General features: G+C 35.0%; 1 protein-coding gene across 4 annotated transcripts in view; it reads right to left on the bottom strand.

The window, feature by feature from the left end:
• Window positions 1-22,573, bottom strand: part of LOC135219579 (uncharacterized) — a 331,388-nt gene that overhangs the window by 62,259 nt on the left and 246,556 nt on the right. For 2 of the 4 annotated variants that reach the window (XM_064256463.1, XM_064256462.1), the window contains 2 exons: window positions 13,406-13,542; window positions 11,864-11,959 (listed from right to left, as the gene is read on the bottom strand). In XM_064256463.1, coding sequence (XP_064112533.1) covers window positions 11,864-11,959; window positions 13,406-13,542 — 233 coding nt within the window. Of the gene's footprint in view, window positions 1-11,863; window positions 11,960-13,405; window positions 13,543-22,573 lie in introns of those variants that run through there. The other 2 variants (XM_064256464.1, XM_064256461.1) reach the window with 2 other exon arrangements.

The following is a 22,573-nucleotide window of genomic DNA, read 5'->3' as shown; positions in this document are numbered from 1 at the left end:
TGAGGAAGTGGTTAAGACACTAAGGAGGTGGGTGCTAGCACAAAACTCTGATGCTGATGTACCTTCTGAAATCCTTCTCACTGGAGAACCAAACTGATGAGTTGCAATATCTAGGGGGAGCCTTTTCCTATCAAAGGGAAGTTGAAGCATTGCCCATTCTTCAGTGGAGTTTTCTGAAACCAGGATAACCGAGGCAAATGGTTGTAGTTCTGCCAATGGTTCACGCTTTCTGATTACTACATAATTTTGAAAATGTGTTTTCACATGGTTTATGATTTTAAATGTGAAGGGGTAGAAGGCTGGTGGTACATGGTGAGCCACATGAGTCTTGTTCATAATGGCTCTATAAATTCCTGTCCTATTTACCTGGTGAAGAGTTTCATCTACAGCTCTTAATGCCAAATTGCCAGCTAAGAGAACAGTTTCCTTTGGAGGCTTCTCCACGTCTGGCACAAGTGGTATCAAGACACCATTCAGTGTTAGGAAACGCTGCCCTGTCCCTAAATTTAACATGTGCTACCTCTATCATGGTCTTTCTCTCATTAACAAGATACTTACCATCCTGAGAAAAAATACACATTGAGGCATCTCGCCAAGGGTTATCAACATCAGAGTAGAATTTTAGTCTGCTAGATTTTGGCTGTACGACTCATAGCCGGGACTGGCCATTTTGTTGGTTCCAGTTGGGTTTGCACTCTTAACACTGAATATGTGCGACGGGTCGAGCACAACCCAAGGAGTGTTTCAAAAAAACTTGTTTTTTCCCATAAATCTTCATCTATCTCGAATCTGGGTGTGATTGACCTGCAGGAGGCTAGCAGAACACACACTACAATCATGTAAAAAACCTGTATTTGCTTTGCCTTTGTCCTTTCCCCTTTTTTGAATAACTGTTTGTTTTGAACATGTGGGATACAAAGGTAAAGTTATCATGTAGTGATTTCCTAACACTGTTGACTCTGGGGTAGTTTTGTACTGTTGGAAACTGTAGGTAGATGGTGTGTGTACATTATGCATGCCATTGGTTGTGGCTGAGATGCCTTATATTGCCATCTGGCTCAATTTCCTTTGAATCCAATTGCTCAGTTTTTGCATTTCTCATCAACAATGGCCAAAAGGCAGTATTCTCTGGGTATGGATATCATCAACTTACTTCTAATGGAATTAGAAAGTGATATTGATGATAATTTAGAGGTTGCTGACACCTCTATGGCAGGAAGTTCAAGTATGTGTAACAAAGGGTTGGAGGCAATGGAGAGGACCTTGAAATGATTACGAGACAAGAGGGGGAGAGAGGGGGTGGGAAGTAGTGGGTCTGTGCCTTTTCGGGTAACAGATTACATCAGCTTATGTCAATAAATCATCGACACACTGGAGAGAGAGAGAGAGAGAGAGAGAGAGAAATAACATTTCTGATAAGACAGTAAATTACATCTTAGTGCAGATCTTTTTACATAATTCTGTTCTAAGATCATGAGTTTATTCTATAAAAAAAATTAGCCACTTCCTGTTTCATTTAGGTACCAAAAAAATTTGTGAAATTTCAAAAAAATCTTTTGGACATAAAAAACTTACCCTTATTTTTCTCTTTTCTGATTTTGACCTTTAAGGGTCCGACACCTTTTCTGGCAGTCACATATTGTAAATAGTAGTTTTAGGAAGGATTCATTTAATTTTTGTGTGTATCAGCATATTCTGTATTTTTGTAAATATTTTCGTAAATTATTGTTTGAGAGAGAGGAGACAGAGAATAACATTTCTGATATGACAGTAAATTACATCTTAGTGCAGATCTTGTTACATATTTCCGTTCTTGGATAATATGAGTTTATTCCATAAAAAAATTAGTCACTTCCTATTTCATTTAGGTACCCAAAAAAATGTGTGAAATTTGGATTTTTCTTTGTAGCCAAAAAACTTACTCTTTTTTTCTCTTTTCAGATTTTGACCTCTATGGGTCCAACACCTTTTCTGGCAGTCACATATTGTAAATAGTAGTTCTGGGAAGGATTCCCTCAATTTTTTGTGTATATAGAATATTTTGTATTTTTTGTATATACCTATTTTTTTTAATAAATATTTAATTTGTACATGGGTATGATTTATCTTCTCAGTACTATTTGGCAAAGGTGAAATTGATTTTAGAAATTAAAATGTACAGCATAGCTACAGTTTTTGAATTTTCAAATATTTTTCTGGGTGCTCAGGTCGAGCTCGACCCCACGCACCTTTGAAGGGGTACCTAAATAGAAAAACCTATCCAGGGTTAACTCTTGTTTGGGCAGATTTGATTTCAACTCTCCCCATTCTATTGCAAGATGCAGGATGTTTACATACATTTTGGTGCATCATGCAGTATGTCCATTATCTGTTGCCTCTCGGCAGCAAAAGCATCTTTGATGTCATTCATTATTTCCTTACGGAAGTGATCTAATACCGCAAGCTGTGTATCCCTTTTGGGGGAGCTTGCAAAGCCTGATTGTATATCTACAGCCGAGCTGCAACTGTCTTGTTCCCCAGGGGGCAGAAGTCCTGGGTGAATTGCTATAACCCTCTGAATTTGCTGTTATTTCCATTAGGTTCAGGTGGATCCTTATATTCCTTTTGGGGGAAGGATCCTGATCGGCTTCTGAAAGCTGCAAGAGACTAACTTTCTTCTACAATGTTTTTCTGATGGCTGATTGACATCTGTCTCCCTGGTCCTTCTGGGTTCAGCAAGGTTCTTTCGGTATCAATGTCTACCTCAAAGTCTTTGAACACCACCTCTAGATGAGAATTCCTCTAATTCCTCCTCAGGATGTACCTGGGAGGTAGGGGTGACTGATCTTATTGGGTTTTGGCCCGAAAATAGTACGTCAGAGAAGGGACTAAATATATGCTGACGGAGTTTTGCTGGATAGATATACTGTAATCGAGATAGTCTAAAGCGAGCAGTCTCATCTTTAAAGTTTGCTGCCAAGAGCATGCTACAAATCTCGTACATATCAGGCAACCAAACAAATTTGCCCTAATCGTTACAGGGACTATGCCCATGGCAGATGGTATGGGCAGTGCCCACTGGTAAAAATCAAACCAAGCAACCAGCTGCGGCACACCTTAATTGAGGGTCATTTTTTAAGATGTCCCTGTAGTAAGAAAACCAAGTTGTTATTAGAAAAAATTTATCTTAGTTTAAATTATTTTTAATGCTTGAAAACCATAAATATTAACGAGTAGTAGATATCATTTTATAAGTCAGTTTGACTACAAATGTACATTTCTAGTACATTCTGTAAATTACTTAGGCAATTCTACGTACTAACTCTGCACAGACTGTAATTAACGGTCCTGTAAAAACAGAAGTCACTAGGGGCTGGGGCGTCAAATGTCATTTTTCTGTTTCTGATACTATTCCATAGGGTTAAACTCAACCCCCCCAACAACAATTGTTAAATTTCAATTATCAACTATATTACTTTTTGAGAATTGTAATTTTCATATGAATACTCAATGCAGAGTTATTACCTAGATCTGCCTAAATCTGTGTTAACTCAAACCTTTTGAGGTTTAAATTACCTTGAACCCTTGTTTATTTTCATATTACTTATTTAGAGTTTATGACTAACTCTATTTACTAACCTAAGCAAGTTTTCTATAAGGCTTGGGTTAGTATTCTTGGTATAATCTATTCCTACTGAATAAGGTTAGGCTTTTACTTATTACCAACAAGAATTTAATATGTAGCCTAATCACTTAGTTTGGTTACATACCAAATTACAATTAACCGAGTCATGTAATTTTTGAAATTTTTAATAAAGTGGTTTATAAACCCATACATAACTATTTACTAACCTTAGCAAGATTTTTATAAGACTTGGATTAGTATCCTTGGTATAATCTATTCTTAACATATAAGGTTAGGTTTTGACTTATTACCAACAAGAATTTAATATGTAGCCTAATCTCTTAGTTAGGCTACATAACCAAGTTACTATTTACTGAGTCAAGTAATTTTTGACATTTTTTAATAAAGTGGTTTATAAACCCTTACATAAACACATATATACATATAGTATACACATATTTATACACATATAGGCAGCTAGGATACTAAATCATAGCAAAACAGAAATTTTTGCTAAGCCTTGAATAGTTTTAGTATGTCATACCAACACTAACCTTCCTGTTAGGTTATTTTACCTTATAAGTAAATCAACACTTACTCTAAGCATAACTTAGAGTGATAATTCAAATTACAATTTCAGCACCCCATTCAATGTGTTACTTAAAAACCACGACTTAAAAACGTAGCTCCAAGTTTTAGACTACTATTACATTTGGCACCTGTTGCCAATTTGACTAGCCTTAGAATATGTATTCTAGGCTAAAACTTTGATTAATAGTGTTAGTAAGGGGTTCACTACTTAACACTAGGAATTATTAGGCTTAAGTTTATTTCGGTCATACTAAATATGGCAAAATAAAATTAAAATGGTGTATTCTATTTATCTACTTCTAGGTACTTATCACCGAAAAATTAGGTAAGTATGTACTTAGGGTTATTTAATAATTTTTAAGATATACTATCTTAGGTTACGGGCTACCAATTATTGCCATTCCTAGTTTAAAATTACTTGTCCTCAACCAACTAGGCTACTAGCTCATGTAGGCTACTGCCTCGGAAATTGTAGAAACCATTATCTGAACAGATTAACTAAATTGATAATACAATATGGAGTAGTTCTTTAGGGAGAGAAAAAAAAAATTCTCTAAAACATTTTTCGCATTTGTAAAGGCTAACCTGGAACATGTGTCTCGCTGGTCATGTATGTATTCTAAACAACACCGAACGGGTAAACAAAACACCAGTTTTCGTCCTCACAATAAAATTTCCTTGTTCCCCAGTTTTTAACCCTCTTACGCCGACTGGACGTATTTTACATCGACATTTTTTGTCTCCCGTGTGCCGACTGGACGTATTTTACGGCGACTTACAAAAGTTTTTTTAAAAATTCGCGTAAAAATACTTATAGGCCTACCAGCCTAAAACTTTTGAATCACGCGCCTTGGGGGATGCTGGGAGTTCACGGATCAAGGTGTTGTTTTGTTTACAATCGTTACGCAGGCGCGCAAGCGCGAATTTCTTTCTTGTCGCACTAAAAAGTATGACACATCTCGGAAATTATTTCGTCACTTTGACATAATTTTTGTACCATTGTAAATTAGCCGTTACATGAAGTATTATATATGAAAATGTGCGCATTTTTATGTAGAATACAACAATAAAATACTCATGATTGTAGCTTTTATCAGTTTTGAGATATTTTCATATAAATAACGATAATTGCCAAAATTTCAACCTTCGGTCAATTTTGACTCTACCGAAATGGTCGAAAAACGCAATTCTTTACGTCCGCGCGGTAACTCTTCCGAAAAAATCATATGTGCGATTGTGGTAATGTTTGCACCATTGTAAATTAGCCGTTACATGAAGTATTATATATGAAAATGTGCGCAATTTCATGTAGATAGAACAATAAATAATAAAAGGTTGTAGCTTTTCTCATTTTTGAAATATTTGCATATAAATCACGATAAATAGAAAAAAACCACGTTCGGTCAACTTTGACTCTACCGAAATGGTCGAAAAACGCAATTGTAAGCTAAAACTCTTACAGTCTAGTAATATTCAGTCATTTATCTTCATCTTGAAACAAATTCGAAGTCTCTAGCAAAATATTTAGATTTATGGTGAATTTAAAAAAAAAATCTTTCCTTCCCTCCGCGCGCGCATTCTCCGCCACAAATCTCCGAAATGCGTACGTACCATTCTCGGAATATTTGCTCCGTTTCATAATAGGCATTTCATAGAGTTTTATATATGAAAATGTGCGCAATTTCATGTAAAATAAAACTAAAAATATTTGAAGGTTGTAGCTTTTCTTATTTCTGAAATAATTGCATATAAAATATATATATATAAAAAAATTCAACATTCGGTCAACTTTAACTCGTCAGATATGGTCAAAAACTGCAATTGTAAGCTAATACTCTTACAGTATAGTAATATTCAATCATTTGTCTTCATTTGAAAGAAATTGGAAGTCTCTAGGACAATATTTAGATTTTATGGTGAATTTTTGAAAAAATGATTTGTTTACGTCCGCGCGTTACGAATTCATGTATTATTTTGTGATAATATTTTCTCTGTGTTGCTTTTATCATTTTACAATGTGTTATATACCAAAATGATTGCAATTTAGTGTACATTACAACGAAAAAAAAGTAACTTGTTACCTTTAACCGTTTTGCGCACAGCGCGATTTGAATACAATTATATATGAAATTTCGTTTTTGCGCTATCACATTATTTATATATGATAATGATAATTTTTTTCATTTCTGATGGTTGCATACTAAACTTCAGCCAATAACAAAAAAAATGAGCCAAAAAAGAACTCTTAATCTTGAAAACTAAGCGCGCTGTGATTTTTTGAAAAAAATATTTTTTCCGCTTCCGCTCTCACTCTGAAACACCTCCGGCACACGGGAGACAATTTTTTTTTTACCGCTTCGGCGTAAGAGGGTTAACCTAACTGTTTTAGCTAATTCTTAAAAATAAGCACTTTACTTTCAAATTTTGACAATTCCATGATTCTGGAGATTGATCTCAAAGAAAAAATCTCAAGATAGAGGAGCACTGGCAGAACAGACTATAGTCTGTGTTGAACAGAGGAGTAATGGTTCTTTGTCTTTTGGCCGGCCCAAACATAAAAAAAGATGGCTGATGCGCACGTGCAATAGACACTTCTGTAGGTTTTGACGTAGGAAACTGGGTACAGCTTTGCTGAAGACAAGATAAAATGTCTTCTTGGCTTTTGAGCCCATTATATTCTATCACTTGTCATAGTGTTTATCATAATGGCATAATAACTGGCTAAAAGACCAAGCTAAAAGATATTTCTTTGATATTAGTCTCATCACCATGGGGCGTTGGTACACACCATGGAGGGTAAATCCTTTGAAGACGAAACAGCAACTGCGCTATCAAAAAATTCTGTAAAACACAAAAAAATACATGGCATTTAAAAGTTACTATGATCATGATGATTTGACTGTTGATGACAAACTCAATTAATTTGCTTTATACAATAACTTCTTAAAAACAAGAATTTAACAATTTTATCCTTTACTGCACATTTTTTTTAACATTAGGAACATGCACACATACACTAATACCTACTAGTTAAAGAGACATAAATTTGCAGTACGTTTTCCTGAGAGAGAGAGGAGAGAGAGAGAGAGAGAGAGAGAGAGAGAGAGAGAGAGAGAGGATTACTACGGCTTGCAAGATGTACAATTATTTTATTATCTTGGGATTTTCTTTCAATCTTTGGGATTTTCTATTAACCCTCTTACGCTGTAGGGGTATAATAAAAATTGTCTCCCGTATGACGGGGTGGTCTCGGAGTGAGGACGGAAGCGGAGAAAATATTTTTTTCAAAAAATCACAGCGCACTTAGTTTTCAAGATGAAGAGTTCATTTTTGGCTCCTTTTTTTTGTCATTGCCTGAAGTCTAGTATGCAACCATCGGAAATGAAAAACAATATCATTATCATATATAAATAATACGATATGATAGCGCAAAAACGAAATTTCATATATAATTGTATTCAAATCGCACTGTGAGAAAAACGGTTAAAGCTAACGAGTTAATTTGTTTTTTGTTGTATTGTACACTAAATTGCCATCATTTTGGTATATAACACATTGTAAAACGATCAAAGCAACACAGAGAAAATATCACAAAATGATGCATGAATTCGTACCGCGCGGACATAAAAAAAAATGTTTTTTTTTTCAGAAATTCACTATAAATCTAAATATTTTTCTAAATACTTCCAATTTGTTTCAAAATGAAGATAAATGATTGAATATTACTATACTGTAAGAGTTTTAGCTTACAATTGCAGTTTTCAACCATTTCGGACGAGTCAAAGTTGACCAAATGTAGAATTTTTTTATATATTCTTTTTATATGCAAATATTTCAATAATGAGAAAAGCTACAACCTTCAATTAGTTTTTGTTGTATTCTACATGAAATCGCGCACATTTTCATATATAAAACTCTATGAAATGCCTAATATGAAATGGAGCAAATATTACGAGAATGCGACGCACGCATTTCGGAGATTTGCGGCGGAGAATCCACGCGCGGAGGGAAGGAAAGTTTTTTGTTAAAATTCACCATAAATCTAAATATTGTGCTAGAGACTTCGAATTTGTTTCAAAATGAAGATAAATGACTGAATATTACTATACTGTCAGAGTTTTAGCTTACAATTGCGTTTTTCTACTATTTCGGTAGACTATTTCGGTAGAGTCAAAGTTGACCGAACGTGGTTTTTTTTTCTATTTATAGTGATTTATATGCAAATATTTCGAAAATGAGAAAAGCTACAACCTTCCATCATTTTTTGTTGTATTCGACATGAAATTGCGCACATTTTGCTATATAAAACTTTATGTAACGGCTAATTTAAAATGGTGCAAACATTACGACAATCACACAAAAAATTTCTAATTGTTTTCGGAAAAGTTACCACACAGACGTAAGGAAATTTTTTTTTTTCATAAATTCACCATAAATCGAAATATTGTGCTAGAGACTTCCAATTTGTTGCCAAATGAAGGTAAATGATTGAATATTACTAGAATATAAGAGTTTTAGCTTACAATTGTGTTTTTTGACCATTTTGGTTGTCAAAGTTGACCGAAGGTTGAAATTTTGGCACTTATCGTTATTTATATGAAAATATTTCAAAACTGATAAAAGCTACAACCATGGGTTGTTTTAAGTTGTATTGTGCATGAAATTGCACACATTTCCATATATAAAACTTTATGTAACGGCTAATTTAAAATGGTGAAAACATTACGACAATCTCACAAAAAAATTTATCAGAAGTTACCACGTGGACGTAAGGAAAAAGTTTTTTTCATAAATTCACCATAAATCAAAATATTGTGCTAGAGACTTCCAATTTGTTGCAAAATGAAGGTAAATGATTGAATATTACTAGAATATATGAGTTTTAGCTTAAAATTGCGTTTTTTCGACCATTTCGGTAGAGTCAAAGTTGACCGAAGGTTGAAATTTTGGCACTTATCGTTATTTATATGAAAATATTTCAAAACTGATAAAAGCTACAATCATGAGTATTTTTTTTTATATTCTACATGAAATTGTGCACATTTTCATATATAATACTCCATGTAACGGCTAATTTAAAATGGTGCAAAAATTATGTCAAAGTGACGAAATAACTCTAGAGATTGTGCACTGATACTTTTTAGTGCGATAAGAAAGAAATTCACGCTTGCGAGCCTGCGTAACGATTGTAATTAAAACAACGCCTTGATCCGTGAGCTCCCAGCATCCCCCAAGGCTCGTGATTCAAAAGTTTTCGCCTGGTAGGCCTATAAGTATTTTTCCGCGAATTTTAAAAAAAACTTTTTTATGTCGACGTACGATACGTCCAATAGACACCCGACAGACAATTTATCTCGACATATAATATGTCCAATCGGCGTAAGAGGGTTAATCTTGAGATTTACTAGGGCCAGTTCTTAGGATTTAGTAAAGAAAATAATTTGAGTAGCAGCACACACCCAAATGACTCTGGTCAGCCATTAGTATGCCAAACTACCAACCTTATGAATTTACACTCTACTCTCTACAAAATGTTTTTGGTTTTTAGAGCTTTTCAGTTTTCAGAATTTTGGATAAAGGACTGTGTACCTATATCAGAGAAAGCCACAACAGTTATCTGCACAATCAGAACTGCAAACAAGATCTAAACGTACTGAAGAGTTATTGTTGATCTGCTGCTTGAGGGACACAAAATGGGAAGTATTATAACTTCAAGCCTTTGCATATACAAAATTAATTTGACATTGACTATTTCTTTACCAGTATCCTTTTCACTCTTAACTACATGAATAATTATGGCACCACCCTGTAAGGACAACGCCTTATCGCAAATTCCTCTGTATATAATTCTACAATCATGTTGTTCTTACTTCCCTCCTCGAGAGCGTTCAGCGGGCTTTCCGCCAATGTATATATCTTATAAGATCATGTTTTGTGTACTTTTATATTCTAAGTTTTATGTCTCGCAAGCAACACAAATTGGCTCTCGCCGACTCTCTCACGGGTCGGATACCACATTTCCGCCCGCATGCTGTATATTTGAATTTCCTTACCTGTAATAAAGATCAGTACACTTCTACCTGCCTCTTTGTTCACACCTCACAACCCCACTCTTTTGGAAAAAGAAGTTTCTGAGCCTGGGGCAATTGTATACCAAATTGCAATAAGTTTGAATTTTCCTTCTGTGACACTGAATTACTGCAAAAGGAGCATACCGAAGAACATTAATAAGTGACCTTTTGTTTAAATGCATGTCTAAAACTGTTGCAAGGTTTCTTGTAATTAGTTTTTTATATACTAGTTACAAGTATGCAGTCCCTCATTTATCCATTTTCACATTATCCGAAACTCAACGTTATCCAGAAGGTCCACCGCACTACAATACATATATGTACAAAATAGATAAGTACAATAGATAATAATTCAAAACACTGTGCTTGGATGGTTGGCAATGTTACACATGCAGAAGAGGCAATGATAATTCTGCATGCTGTTAGAAACACAGAGAAATGGGTACTGTGGGTATGGTATGCCAAAGTGCTGGGGAAAGAGAGGGCTGGGTTCAGAAGGTAGGAGGGAGGGTCTGCATGGGTTTTCACACCTGGCATTGGCTAAAAAGCATCAGTGTCATTTTGTAGATTTCATGTGTATGTGTGTGTGTCTTGTACACTTCATTTATTTTGAAAATGTTTCAAGTTTTTCATGTTCATTGATGTCATTACAACGGCTTTAATGAAGTTGAAATACCTGTGAACTGATAAACTTAAAACTGATTACGAAATAATGTATCAGTATCAGTATAAACTGCCCAGCCATGCTGCAAACTTTTCTTGCCCACCAGTGTCTTAGTCTGTGTGCATCTGCACACGTACTTGTATGAACATGCTTAAGTAAACCCAAGTTCACATTTCTGCATATTTAAATGGTATGACATGAAAATTCTTGAATCCTTACCCATCCAAGACACAACCATTTAGTACATCACATTTTAATAAGGGATATCAACTTGTAAAAAATCATGCATCATAAGAGAGAGAGAGAGAGAGAGAGAGAGAGAGAGAGAGAGAGAGAGAGAGAGAGAGAGAGAGAGAGAGAGAGAGAGAGAGATTGATTTTTTACCATTTTATATTTGGTATACTGCACAGCTTGGTTTCTATTTTGTGTGCAGTGTATTTTGTGTCATTTACTATAAGCATGTGCACAGTCCACATGAATAGGAGAAAAGTGTTATGAAATTGCCATTTTACATCTGTTGAGTGTTTTTTCATGATATCTGGAAATTTAGTAAATCAAGCAGGGTCTTGCATGTACTAATCTATATAAACAAGAGATACTTGTGCAAATCTTTGTTACCTAATGGACTACGTTAATCGCCAGAGGGACAGAACTGTCAATTAAGTTGAGGTGCTACAAACTATTCTTGATGTAAAATTCGATGAGTAAAATCAAGAATTCTCCTGTTTATCACAATCAACTCTCTCATTTTTATTGTTTTGTAGATAAGATGCTGAGAAATAATATCAACCCTACAGAAAGCTTTTGTTTAAAAGCTGTTTACACATTCCAGCGGGTTGAAAATGGCTGTTCTACAAAGAAATAAAACCTGCTGAAGCAATTTTATATAGCCAAGACTATCATAAAAACTAACACAAAATATAAAAAACTCACTATACTAACTGTACTATCATTAGGAGGCTCCTGACTACTATTTGACGATTCACAGCTTACAATGAATCCCTGGGAAGATGCAAGTGAAGTCTCCGGCTGTAAAGAAAATGCCCAAGTCATAAAGTACTGTAAAAAAAACTTGAATACACATTGTTACAAACTGAATAAAACTAATCCATTAATAGTCTATGAAAAAAAAAGAATTACTTCCACGTAGCCTATTTACAGGCCTTAATGAGCATATAGAGTGAACCAAAGTTAAATATATTTTATGAATTTACAGTAGTGTCACTTCAAAGACCAAACATTTAGATCCTAATTACAATCAAATCAATTATCAAAATCCAAAAATGGGAGCAACAACAGCTGATGCTAGTGGTTCTCCCAGTAAGACTCACTGGGGCACATTCTTGTTTTACCTTCTGGAATGTTTTATATAAAATTCTATATAGTGTCCCAAGTGCAATTCTTCCCTAAATTATAGAGAAGAATGACACTTACAACATAGTGCTAAAGTGAAGCTTATAAAGATGAAGAAAAGACAGCCATGTAATTCCTCACTCTGAGTAGGCAGAACATTATGTTATCTAGTTGGCATCCTACACCGTGATACACACAAATTATTCTGAAAATTACTTATAAGGAAGATACAATTGAATGTGTGGGGAGATCATATCAAAATACAAGCTGTGGGGTGAGGTACACCGAGGCTGGATAACAGATTGAGATCACTTGACCTCTGTGAAATGGTTGTTAGCTTGAAGGAGGAATAACAACACCCACCTGATTATACAGAAATGAACATTGGTATTATTGCTCATTGTAACCATTTAGGTGTTAAGGGGAATGAAGTGATCAGTTATAGTGTTGTCCAAAGCTTCTTAGTGATACTACTATGACCCCCTGGCTGATGATTCATGGTGATACTTACTAGACCTATGGTAATTTGAGCTGATGACCTAACAGGAAGGACAGAAGAGGAGGGGATTATCATAAGGGTAAGGACCTTTGAGGTACATTATCATCTTGCTGAAATCCTAGACTGTGAGGCACATTATTTTAAAAATAACTTATATATAAGAAACAAAATAATGTATTATGGAGATCACATAGTAAATACAATGCAAATTGAGGGGTGTGGTATTCAGAGGCTGGATAACAGAATGAGATCACTTGACCTATGTGCAATGTTTGTTAGTTAGAAAGAGGAATAATAACAACCACCTATTCATACAAAAACAAACAATGTGGGAATTAATGATAACTGTGGCCATTTAGGTGTCAAGGGGAATGGAGTGACCAGTTATAGAGTAGTAACAGGCACGACAATGGAATGAAACTGACCATTAGGTAAACCCAAGTTGTGGAGAAAGGGCATGTAAACCCAGGTAGTAAAACCCAAAACTGTCAATGATTGAGGAAATTCATATATTCAATCACAGCAACATGGCAAGAATGCTTTCTTCAGTCATTAAAGCTTAATGTGTTTCTGGGTCAAGATTCTTACCCAAAACTGACTGACTGACTTTATATAAACAGTACCTGTCCAATACTGTCTTGGTTGACTTCTGTGGGCTGTCCTTTAAAATCAGAAACTGAAATTTTTGTACTTCCTTGTGCTCCTTCCAGAGGGATTAAGTTTTCCATTGATTCTCCAGTTTCCGTAAGTTCTTCTATATCTGTAACATCAATCTCATTTCACACATAAAGACAACACTCATTATATTATTAAAGTACCGATGTCATAAATAAGTTGTAAAGGTTTATACAAATTTCCCATTAAATTCCTGAGAAACAAACATAGAACAAACCATTAATACAAGCTTTAATCTTCACAGTTACCAATATATTTTGTAGATTACATCTGTGATAATAAGACGCCCAAGAACAGAACATTAATGTCAATGGCCAAAAGCAACCATCAAAATGGATGATAAGATTCCAATTTTTCAATTATGTATGTTCTGTACTACATTGGCTGACATTATCTTTTGTCCTTTGCATTAGCAGACATGAGGATAAGTTTATAAATTAACAAGAGGATAAGTTTATAAATTAGTTTACAAATTTACTTCTTTACATGTGTTATGTTTCACTTTTTTACCATGAAATAAATAAAGGTTTTATAACAATTGTTCATACAAACTTATCAGTCATATACAGACCTCATTTGCAGTCCAAATGTCCACAGAGAAATACATTCAATATCTACGAGACAGAAGCATAGTAGTAAATAACAAGACTGCTCAAGCATGCACACCTGTGACCAATAACTATTGTCATTGTTTCATGTAAATTGAATCTATCATCATTAGAATATCGGGATGGGAGGTAGCAATTACCTTATGACTTACAGGTTTGCATGAAAAATAAAAAAATTTTCCATAGTGATTTGTATTTTTCCTAGGTATAAACAAACGAGAGAGAGAGAGAGAGAGAGAGAGAGAGAGAGAGAGAGAGAGAGAGAGAGAGAGTCTTCTTTTCCAACAATTCATTACCAATCGCTTTTTCCTTCAGTTGCAGGGACAGAGGCTTACTTTAGTTTGTGTACCTAGTAAAAATAAAAATTTGTTTTAGCAATCCCTCATTTATTTATTTATCAATAATAATGCATGCAAGGCCCCTATGAATATTAGAAATTTGCAGATATGGTAAAAACACTGGGATGTTAGTACCATTATTTCCACTACTTTGTCACTAAAGAGTAGTGTATACATCATACAGTATATACATATAAACAATACACTGTACAATACTGTATGGATTTGAAGCCACTAGTTCATACCATCTCCTCCCCCTATTTTGTCACTGCACAAAGCTGTATATGTACACTACATAGATGCATATCAATAACAAAGTATGCATGACAAATTTTTAATCAATTTGTATTTTTCATAGCTAACAAACCTTGTCTTAATAACAGGATGACTTCCAAGCGCCAGCTGGTAACCGGTTAACACAATCAAAGATTGTAAAGCAAGGAATCTGTGAGATCTGGCAACTCATGCGTGTACTACGAGGTGATAACTGGTCAGAGACCGCGCACCAGACTTCGTGACGCTTCAGTCTTTTCCTTAACTGCCTTGGAGAGTAGACGCTTTCGCTTTTGCTCTCCTTCCAAGCTGGTTGTTTTTGTGTTCTTTCTTTCCAGTGTGTTGTGTGTGATTGTGTTTCTGTTTGTGGATTCCTCCAAGTCTTCACGGCCTCGTCAACGCATGTGCATTGTGGATTCCTCCAAGTCTTCACGGCCTCGTCAACGCATGTGCATTCAGGGTTTTCCGTGCTCAAGGTTTCTAGTGTCTACGTCTACGAATCTTCATATGACATGCGGTAGGTGAAGAGTCGAATTATTGTACTGTTACGAATCCCTGCCCAGAATTTGTTTCTGACCTAAGTCGCAGTGGAGGGTGTTTTATAAGAAGAGGGAACATCGCAGAGTTTCGACTCTTCCTTCTTGGAGGAGGTTTTCTTCTCCTTGTCTGGATATCATTAGTCATTTATATTTATTTCTCATTGTTTTCTGTATGCAAAACTGTTTATTCCCTATAAAATGTATTTTAGGGGGTCTGGAACACATTAATTGTACCTGCATTATTCCTTATGGGAATCATTGTTTCAGTTATTGTGGGAGGTTCTGGAATGCATTATTCATGAAAACCGAGGTTCTAATATGTGTGTGTGTGTATGTGTATATACACACACACACACACCACACACACACATATATATATATATATATATATATATATATATATATATATATATATATATATATATGTGTGTGTGTGTGTGCCTTGGGTGTGGGTGGTGTGTATGTATGTAGTGTATGTATAGGTATGTATGTATGTATATATATACTATATGTATATGTATATATATATATATTATATATATATATAATATATAATATATATATGTATGTATGTATGTATGTATGATGTATGGTATGTATGTATATATGTATATGGTATATATTTTATTATGATAAGTATATGTGTATATATATATATATCTATATATATAGTATTAATATATATAATATATGTATGTATGTATGTATGTGTATATATATATATATATATATATATATATATATATATATTATATAAATGCCAAAATATAGAGAAAGTAGTATATTTCAGAGACTGCTTTCTCTCTTCCAGTAGATGAATGAGAAAAGTTACAGAAAAGGTGGTATTTATGCCAAGAGATCCATCCACAGTTAAGCCAATTTAGGTAACTCCCAATGATATTCCTTCTTTAATCCTCTTATGCGTTAGTTGAATGAAAACTTTATCAATGACATCTGAATCACATGCGCTTTGAGATGTTCATTACCTGTCTCTGTTTCAAGGCTAATTCTATATAGCATCTGATTCCTGTATCGACAATTGTTGCTATAAATTATATGTGACAAATTCCAGTTTATTCTGTGGTTATGTTCATTTATATGGTTGAAAATAGCTGAGTTCTGTTGTCCATACCTAACTGACTGATTATGTTGTATTAATTGCTGGAGGAGTTATTTTCCTGTAAAACCAATGCAAGATTGCTCACAGCCCAGGCACAGGATTTCGTAAACGCCTGTGTCCTTGGGGGATGTCTTTTGTTGGACGTTAAATTGGCTAAGGTGTTTGGGTAAGTAAATGCAAAAGGGTTAGATTTTCTGAGAGTCTGGGGCACCGTCTTAATCCTGTCCAGGTGTGGAATTTTTATTTTATTGTTGGGTGTCTCTCTGGTCTTGTCTTGAGGGTAGGTAGAAAATTACATTTGCTTTGTGAAATTGCTTTCTCAATTATATGGTCAGGATACCTTAAAGACAAAAGCTGCTTACGAATTAGTTCAAAATGTTTTTCTAGGAAATCAGGAGAACAAATTTGTAAGGCTCTTAAGAATAGGTTGCTGGCTACACCTATCGTGATAGGAATGTCGTGATAGCTACAGTTGTGAATGTATGAAAGTGAGAACATTGGTTTTCTGTATATGGTAAATTTGTATTCTGTTGTATCTCTAATTATTAAAACATCAAGAAAAGGAATTTTGTTGTCGGTTTCCCATTCAACTTTAAATTTGATGCTAGGCACTAATGCATTTAACTTTGAAAGGAATTCATTGAAAATGAAAATTCCACACCTGAACAGGGTTAAGATGGTAACACACTCGGAAAATCTAACCCTTTTGCATTTACTTACCCAAATACCTTAGCCATATCCCTGATTAACGTCCAACAAAAGACCCCCCAAGGACACTGGTGTTTACGAAATCCCATGCTTGGACTGTGACCAATCTTACATCGGATTTACAGGAAAATCACTTCCCCAGAGATTAATACAGCACAAACGGTCAGTTAGGTATGGACAACAGAACTCAGAGCTATTCTCAACCATATAAATGAACATAACCACAAAATAAACTGGAATTTGTAACAAATAATTTATAGCAGCAACTATTGGTATAAGAGTCAGATGATAGAATCAGCCTTGATTTAACAGAGAGACAGGTAAGGAACATCTCAAATAGTGCATGGGATTCAGATGTCATTGAAAAAGTTTTCATTCAACCAACACTTAAGAGGATTAAAGAATGATTATCAGTGGTCTAAATTGGCTTAACTATGGATGGATCTCTTGGTACAAATACCACCTTTTCTGTAACTTTACTCAATAATCTAAGGTAGGACTGCCTGTGTGTGTGTGTGTGTGTGTGTGTGTGTGTGTATATATATATATATATATATATATCTATTATATTATATAATATATATATATATATAGGATAGATAGATAGATAGGTATATCTATCTATTCTATATATATATATCTTATATATATGTTATCTATATATATATATCTATATATATATTATATATATATATAATATCGATATATATAGATATATATCAATCTATATGTATATACATATCTATATCGCTCTATGTATATATAATAATATATATATATATATATATATATATATATATATATATATATATATATATATATCTATAATCTATATATCTATATATATATGAATATATATAAATATATAATATATCTAACTCTATATATAATATATATATATTAATATAGATATCTGATATGATAGATAGAGCTGAAGAGATAGATAGAGATATATATCTATATATATCATTCGATATAATAGATATATAGAGAAGTATAGCATGATATATATATAGATATGATATAGTATATATATATAGAGATATATAATAATCTATATATATATATATATATCGATATGTTATTATCTATAGATCTATATATCTATCTATAATATATATTATATTATGTCTTATATCTATATTATGTATATATATATAATATAATATCTATATATATCTATCTATATATAATATATATTAATATAGTATATATATATATTATATATCTCTATATATATTATATATTCTATATTATATTATTATTATATATATATCTATATATATATATATATATATATATATATATATTAATATATATATATAGATATTATAATATTATCTTATATAGATATATATATATATATATTATATTATAATTCTAATATATATATATATCACGTATAATATTATATATAAAATTAATATCTTATTTATATATAAATAAGAATTTATATTATACATATATCATATATATATTGTTGTGAATCCTTTATGCTTTCACGATTCAAATCGATATTTAAATAAGCACAAAGTCTGGTTCTCCTTTTCTCCCTCTGATGCATCCCACTTTTGTCTTTTTCCTTTTGCCTGTGCTGCTCTCTATCGCTTGTTGAAGGTAATAAAAGGGAGGAACGCCAGAAATTCTGCCTCACTCTCCCTCAAAACCCAGTTTGAGTCAGCTCACACTTCAGAGATACCCTCTGGTCTGAGGAGCACGCACCTGATTTCATGAACTGGACTCGTGTGCCTAATGCTGCTCCATGTCAAGCCCTTGCTTTATCAACACCTTGAAGAAGTCGACTTCTCTCACCTACATATTTCAAATATAAATCTCAGGAGAAAGGTAATGTGTGAAGTATGGCGGCAATCTTTTTATATTTAATTTTCTGTCCTTTTTTTAGTGCTTGTGTGATCCTCCATTGTGACTCATTAATCCCCACAGCTGTGCTCCCTTAAAGGACTCTCTCACTTAAGAGCTGTGGTTCTCCTGAATGTGGTTGTCTTATTATTCCTTCCCTTCCAGTACAGTAACGTTTTGAGCAGTAATTCAGTCTTCCCTTGCCCTCTCATGAATCTTGCGATTTACAATAAACTCATATCCGACCCCGCCCTTGTGTCACACACGTTTATATGATTTTTGTATTGCAGGTCTCCTGCTAGGAAGGTGGACTTTCCCTGTCCTTCTGCGCCAGGCCAGAAATTGCGCTGCGAATCATCACACGTGTCCTGGATGAATGTTCATTGCTCCCCGCAATTATTCTAGTATTTGGCCTTATGTCAGGGTCATTAATAGCGTTCTTACTGACGCCTTGAAATCATTAGATTAAAGTTAACCTTTTTAACACCTATTGGACGTATTAAACGTCGATATAAATTGTCTGTTGGGTGCCGATTGGACGTATGGTACGTCTATATAAAAAATTTTTTTTTTTAAATTCGCGGAAAAATAGTTATAGGCCTAACAGGCGAAAACTTTTGAATCGCGCACCTTGGGGGATGCTGGGAGCTCACGGATCAAGGTGTTGTTTTGTTTACAATCGTTACCCAGGCGCGCAAGCGTGAATTTCTTTCTTCTCGCACTAAAAAGTATCAGCGACACATCTCAGAAATTCTTATGTCACTTTGACATAATTTTTGCACCATTCTATATTAGCCGTTACATGGAGTATTATATATGAAAATGTGCGCAATTTCTTGTAGATACACCAATAAACAACTCATGGTTGTATCTTTTATCAGTTTTGAAATATATTCATATAAATAACGATAAGTGCCAAAATTTCAACCTTCGGTCAACTTTGACTCTACCGAAATGGTCGAAAATGCAATTTGGTGCTAAAACTCCTGAATTATTTGCTAGTAATATTCAATCATTTACCTTCATTTAGAAAGAAATTGGAAGTTTTGCACAATATTCCGATTTATGGTGAATTTATGAAAAAACTTTTTCCTTACGTCCTACGTATAGCCATTTATGGAGAAGTGCTGCTTCAAGATCTCTATTTTACAAACTGCAGCACAATTTCTGATATTGGAGAATTTTGGTTGCTTAATTCTTCACTGTACAAAAGCTGAAACCCATATGGCTGCAATATCTCACTTGCAGTAACCTTTGAGTCGATCCAATGCAAGAGCCCGGACATCAAGGGCATGTGAATTTATAAACAACATTCGATCTCATGAAGGACTGCAAGCGATCTTTGAAATTAAAAAAAATGAACCTATTTTACAAGGATTATTCTAAATAAGTTTAAGTCGAAGACATGGAATTTCCTGTTCAATGATTTTAGCAAGTCTATGTGAGAACTTGTATCAGACACATATGGGACAGAAGCAAAACACAGTTTCTTTGGAACACCAAAATTAGCTATAGGTGGTTGGAAAAATTTGGTTAATAATTTATTAACGATTCTATGGACTATATCTTTAGGATATGAATTATTTTGAAAGAATTCTATTGAAAATTCCATTTCCTTATGAAATATTGGCCAACTGGAAGAGTATTACAGTGCTCTGTGGACTAAAGTGTAAATACTGTTTAGTTTGAAGGTTTTTTGACATGAACTATAGTACTTATTGGCTAATCCCGTACACATCCTTTTTCTAAACACAGCTGTGGTAAATTCAAAGTTAGTTCTTGTGACATTAATATAAAAAAATGGTAAACTGCCCCCATTCTCTATTTCCATTGTAAATTGAATTTCTGGGCTCAGCCATGTCGCTCCGTGAAATAGGTTCCTTCAGCACTATTTCTAAGGTAAAATATTGCTATAATACCAGAGAACTGCTAAATTGGACCTGCCAGAATATTCCGGCTCGCTCACCTTCATTAAAAGTTGTCGGTATAGTTCTGGGGCGAGTGAAACCCACTATCACCTCTCTAATTATCCTCTCCTACATCAAAAACCCCTAAGAAAAGGGGAGCCGTCCTACGGCTTGCTACCTACCACCGTGTAGGTAGCAGATGTAGCGTCATTCCTTCAGATAGCCGTACACTAAACGCATGCGTTTTTTCTTACTCTTGCGTTTTGCTATTTTGGATTTTTTCCTTCGTTATGGATCGTCAATCTCCTTCGGCATCCAAGTTAAGTACTGGTTTAATTGTTGAGACTATTTAGGGAGTGTTTTCTGGCCTTCGTGCCCTTATTATTTAGGTTTTTAGGAGTCGTCGCTTCATGAGGCGTCGGCTCCGAGCCGCCATTAGAGCGTTCCCTTTGTGTGTCCCTTCGGTTTCACGCGGTCTTCCATACCTAGTGATCCGATTAGTAATAGCACTTTTATTTATCATCTCCAGTGTTTTGGATGCTGTTTTTGACGGGTATATTTATGTTTTTGTATTTATTTAATTTTATTGTATTTTATTTTATGCGCTGGCACGGGGTTTGTCTTCCGAGCACGTCTCTTTGTTTCGCGTCCATCTGGAACGAGCGTTATTCTTCATTCATGTATTTATTTTATTTAACGATACTGCTTATTTTGTTCATTTTGTTAGTCATTTTCTTCTCTGGCCGACCTACCTTCCCCCCCATCCTCACAGGCCCCACTTAGGTGGGTGCTTATCTTGCTCATGTCGTCCCTGACGACCGACCCGAGTTCTTGTGGAGGGGTGGAAAGGGGGGCCCCACAGGCCCTCGGTTTGTGGGTGACGCTTCTCAGCCGACCTCATCCCAGCGTGGGGGAGGAGCTTCGCTTACCTAGCTTCAGTTCCGACCTGGATCGGGCGAGCTCAGCCCTCCTCGGCTTTTTGGGATCCTTACTCCATTCGCCCTCTGACGCTCCCTCCCCGTCTAATGACGGAACAGGCTTCCGGCTATATCCGGAGTCTCGGAGGTGAACGTCTCTTCAGTGGCTATGCCTCCGTCAGGCGAATATTATTTTATTATTTCATTATATCTTTATGTGTTAAGAGTATATGCTCCGCTGCGAGCTACTACTCTAGTGTTATTTTGATTAAGGAACCTCCGGGTTCCACCGTTCCGGTCTCACCTTTCGCTAGTGCTCCTCCTCTCCGGTTTCATATAGTAGCGTCAGTGGTTAGCGGCCTATGCTCCGGTCTGTCCGGAATGCATCTGCTTCCCACTGCTACAACTCCGGAACGCTTAGTAAAGTGCATGGAAGGTTTGACAGGTTCGGACATATTTTCTTGGTCCAGGATACTCCGGTATTATTAAATGTTACCTAGAACTTTCTATACCTGTTGTCAATGGTACTCATGTATCATTATTCTTACAGGCAACCCGTTGTTTGGTTTCCGGCTGTAACGACGTGATCCAAGACCCTTGTGGACACGACGTTTGCCGGAGCCATGCATCTTGCGCCGTTCAACTGGAAGGGTCGTGTGACACCATGAAAACTGCTTTGCCTGCTACAACCTAGTCGAACGGGTTTCCTCCGACGTAAGTTCTCCTTCCTCAGGGCTCACAGCTAACTTTAGGGTGGTTATTCACATGTAACATGGTATAGTTTAAGAGTAATATAACTCTAATTTTGTTTATAGAATATTAAATTAAGTTCTTGGTAAACAATTT

Source organism: Macrobrachium nipponense, chromosome 1 (assembly GCF_015104395.2).
Source record: "Macrobrachium nipponense isolate FS-2020 chromosome 1, ASM1510439v2, whole genome shotgun sequence".
In the NCBI taxonomy this organism is placed as follows: Eukaryota; Metazoa; Arthropoda; class Malacostraca; order Decapoda; family Palaemonidae; genus Macrobrachium; species Macrobrachium nipponense.
The sequence above is the reverse complement of the archived record's forward strand: the minus strand, read 5'-3'. Positions and strand labels throughout refer to the sequence as shown.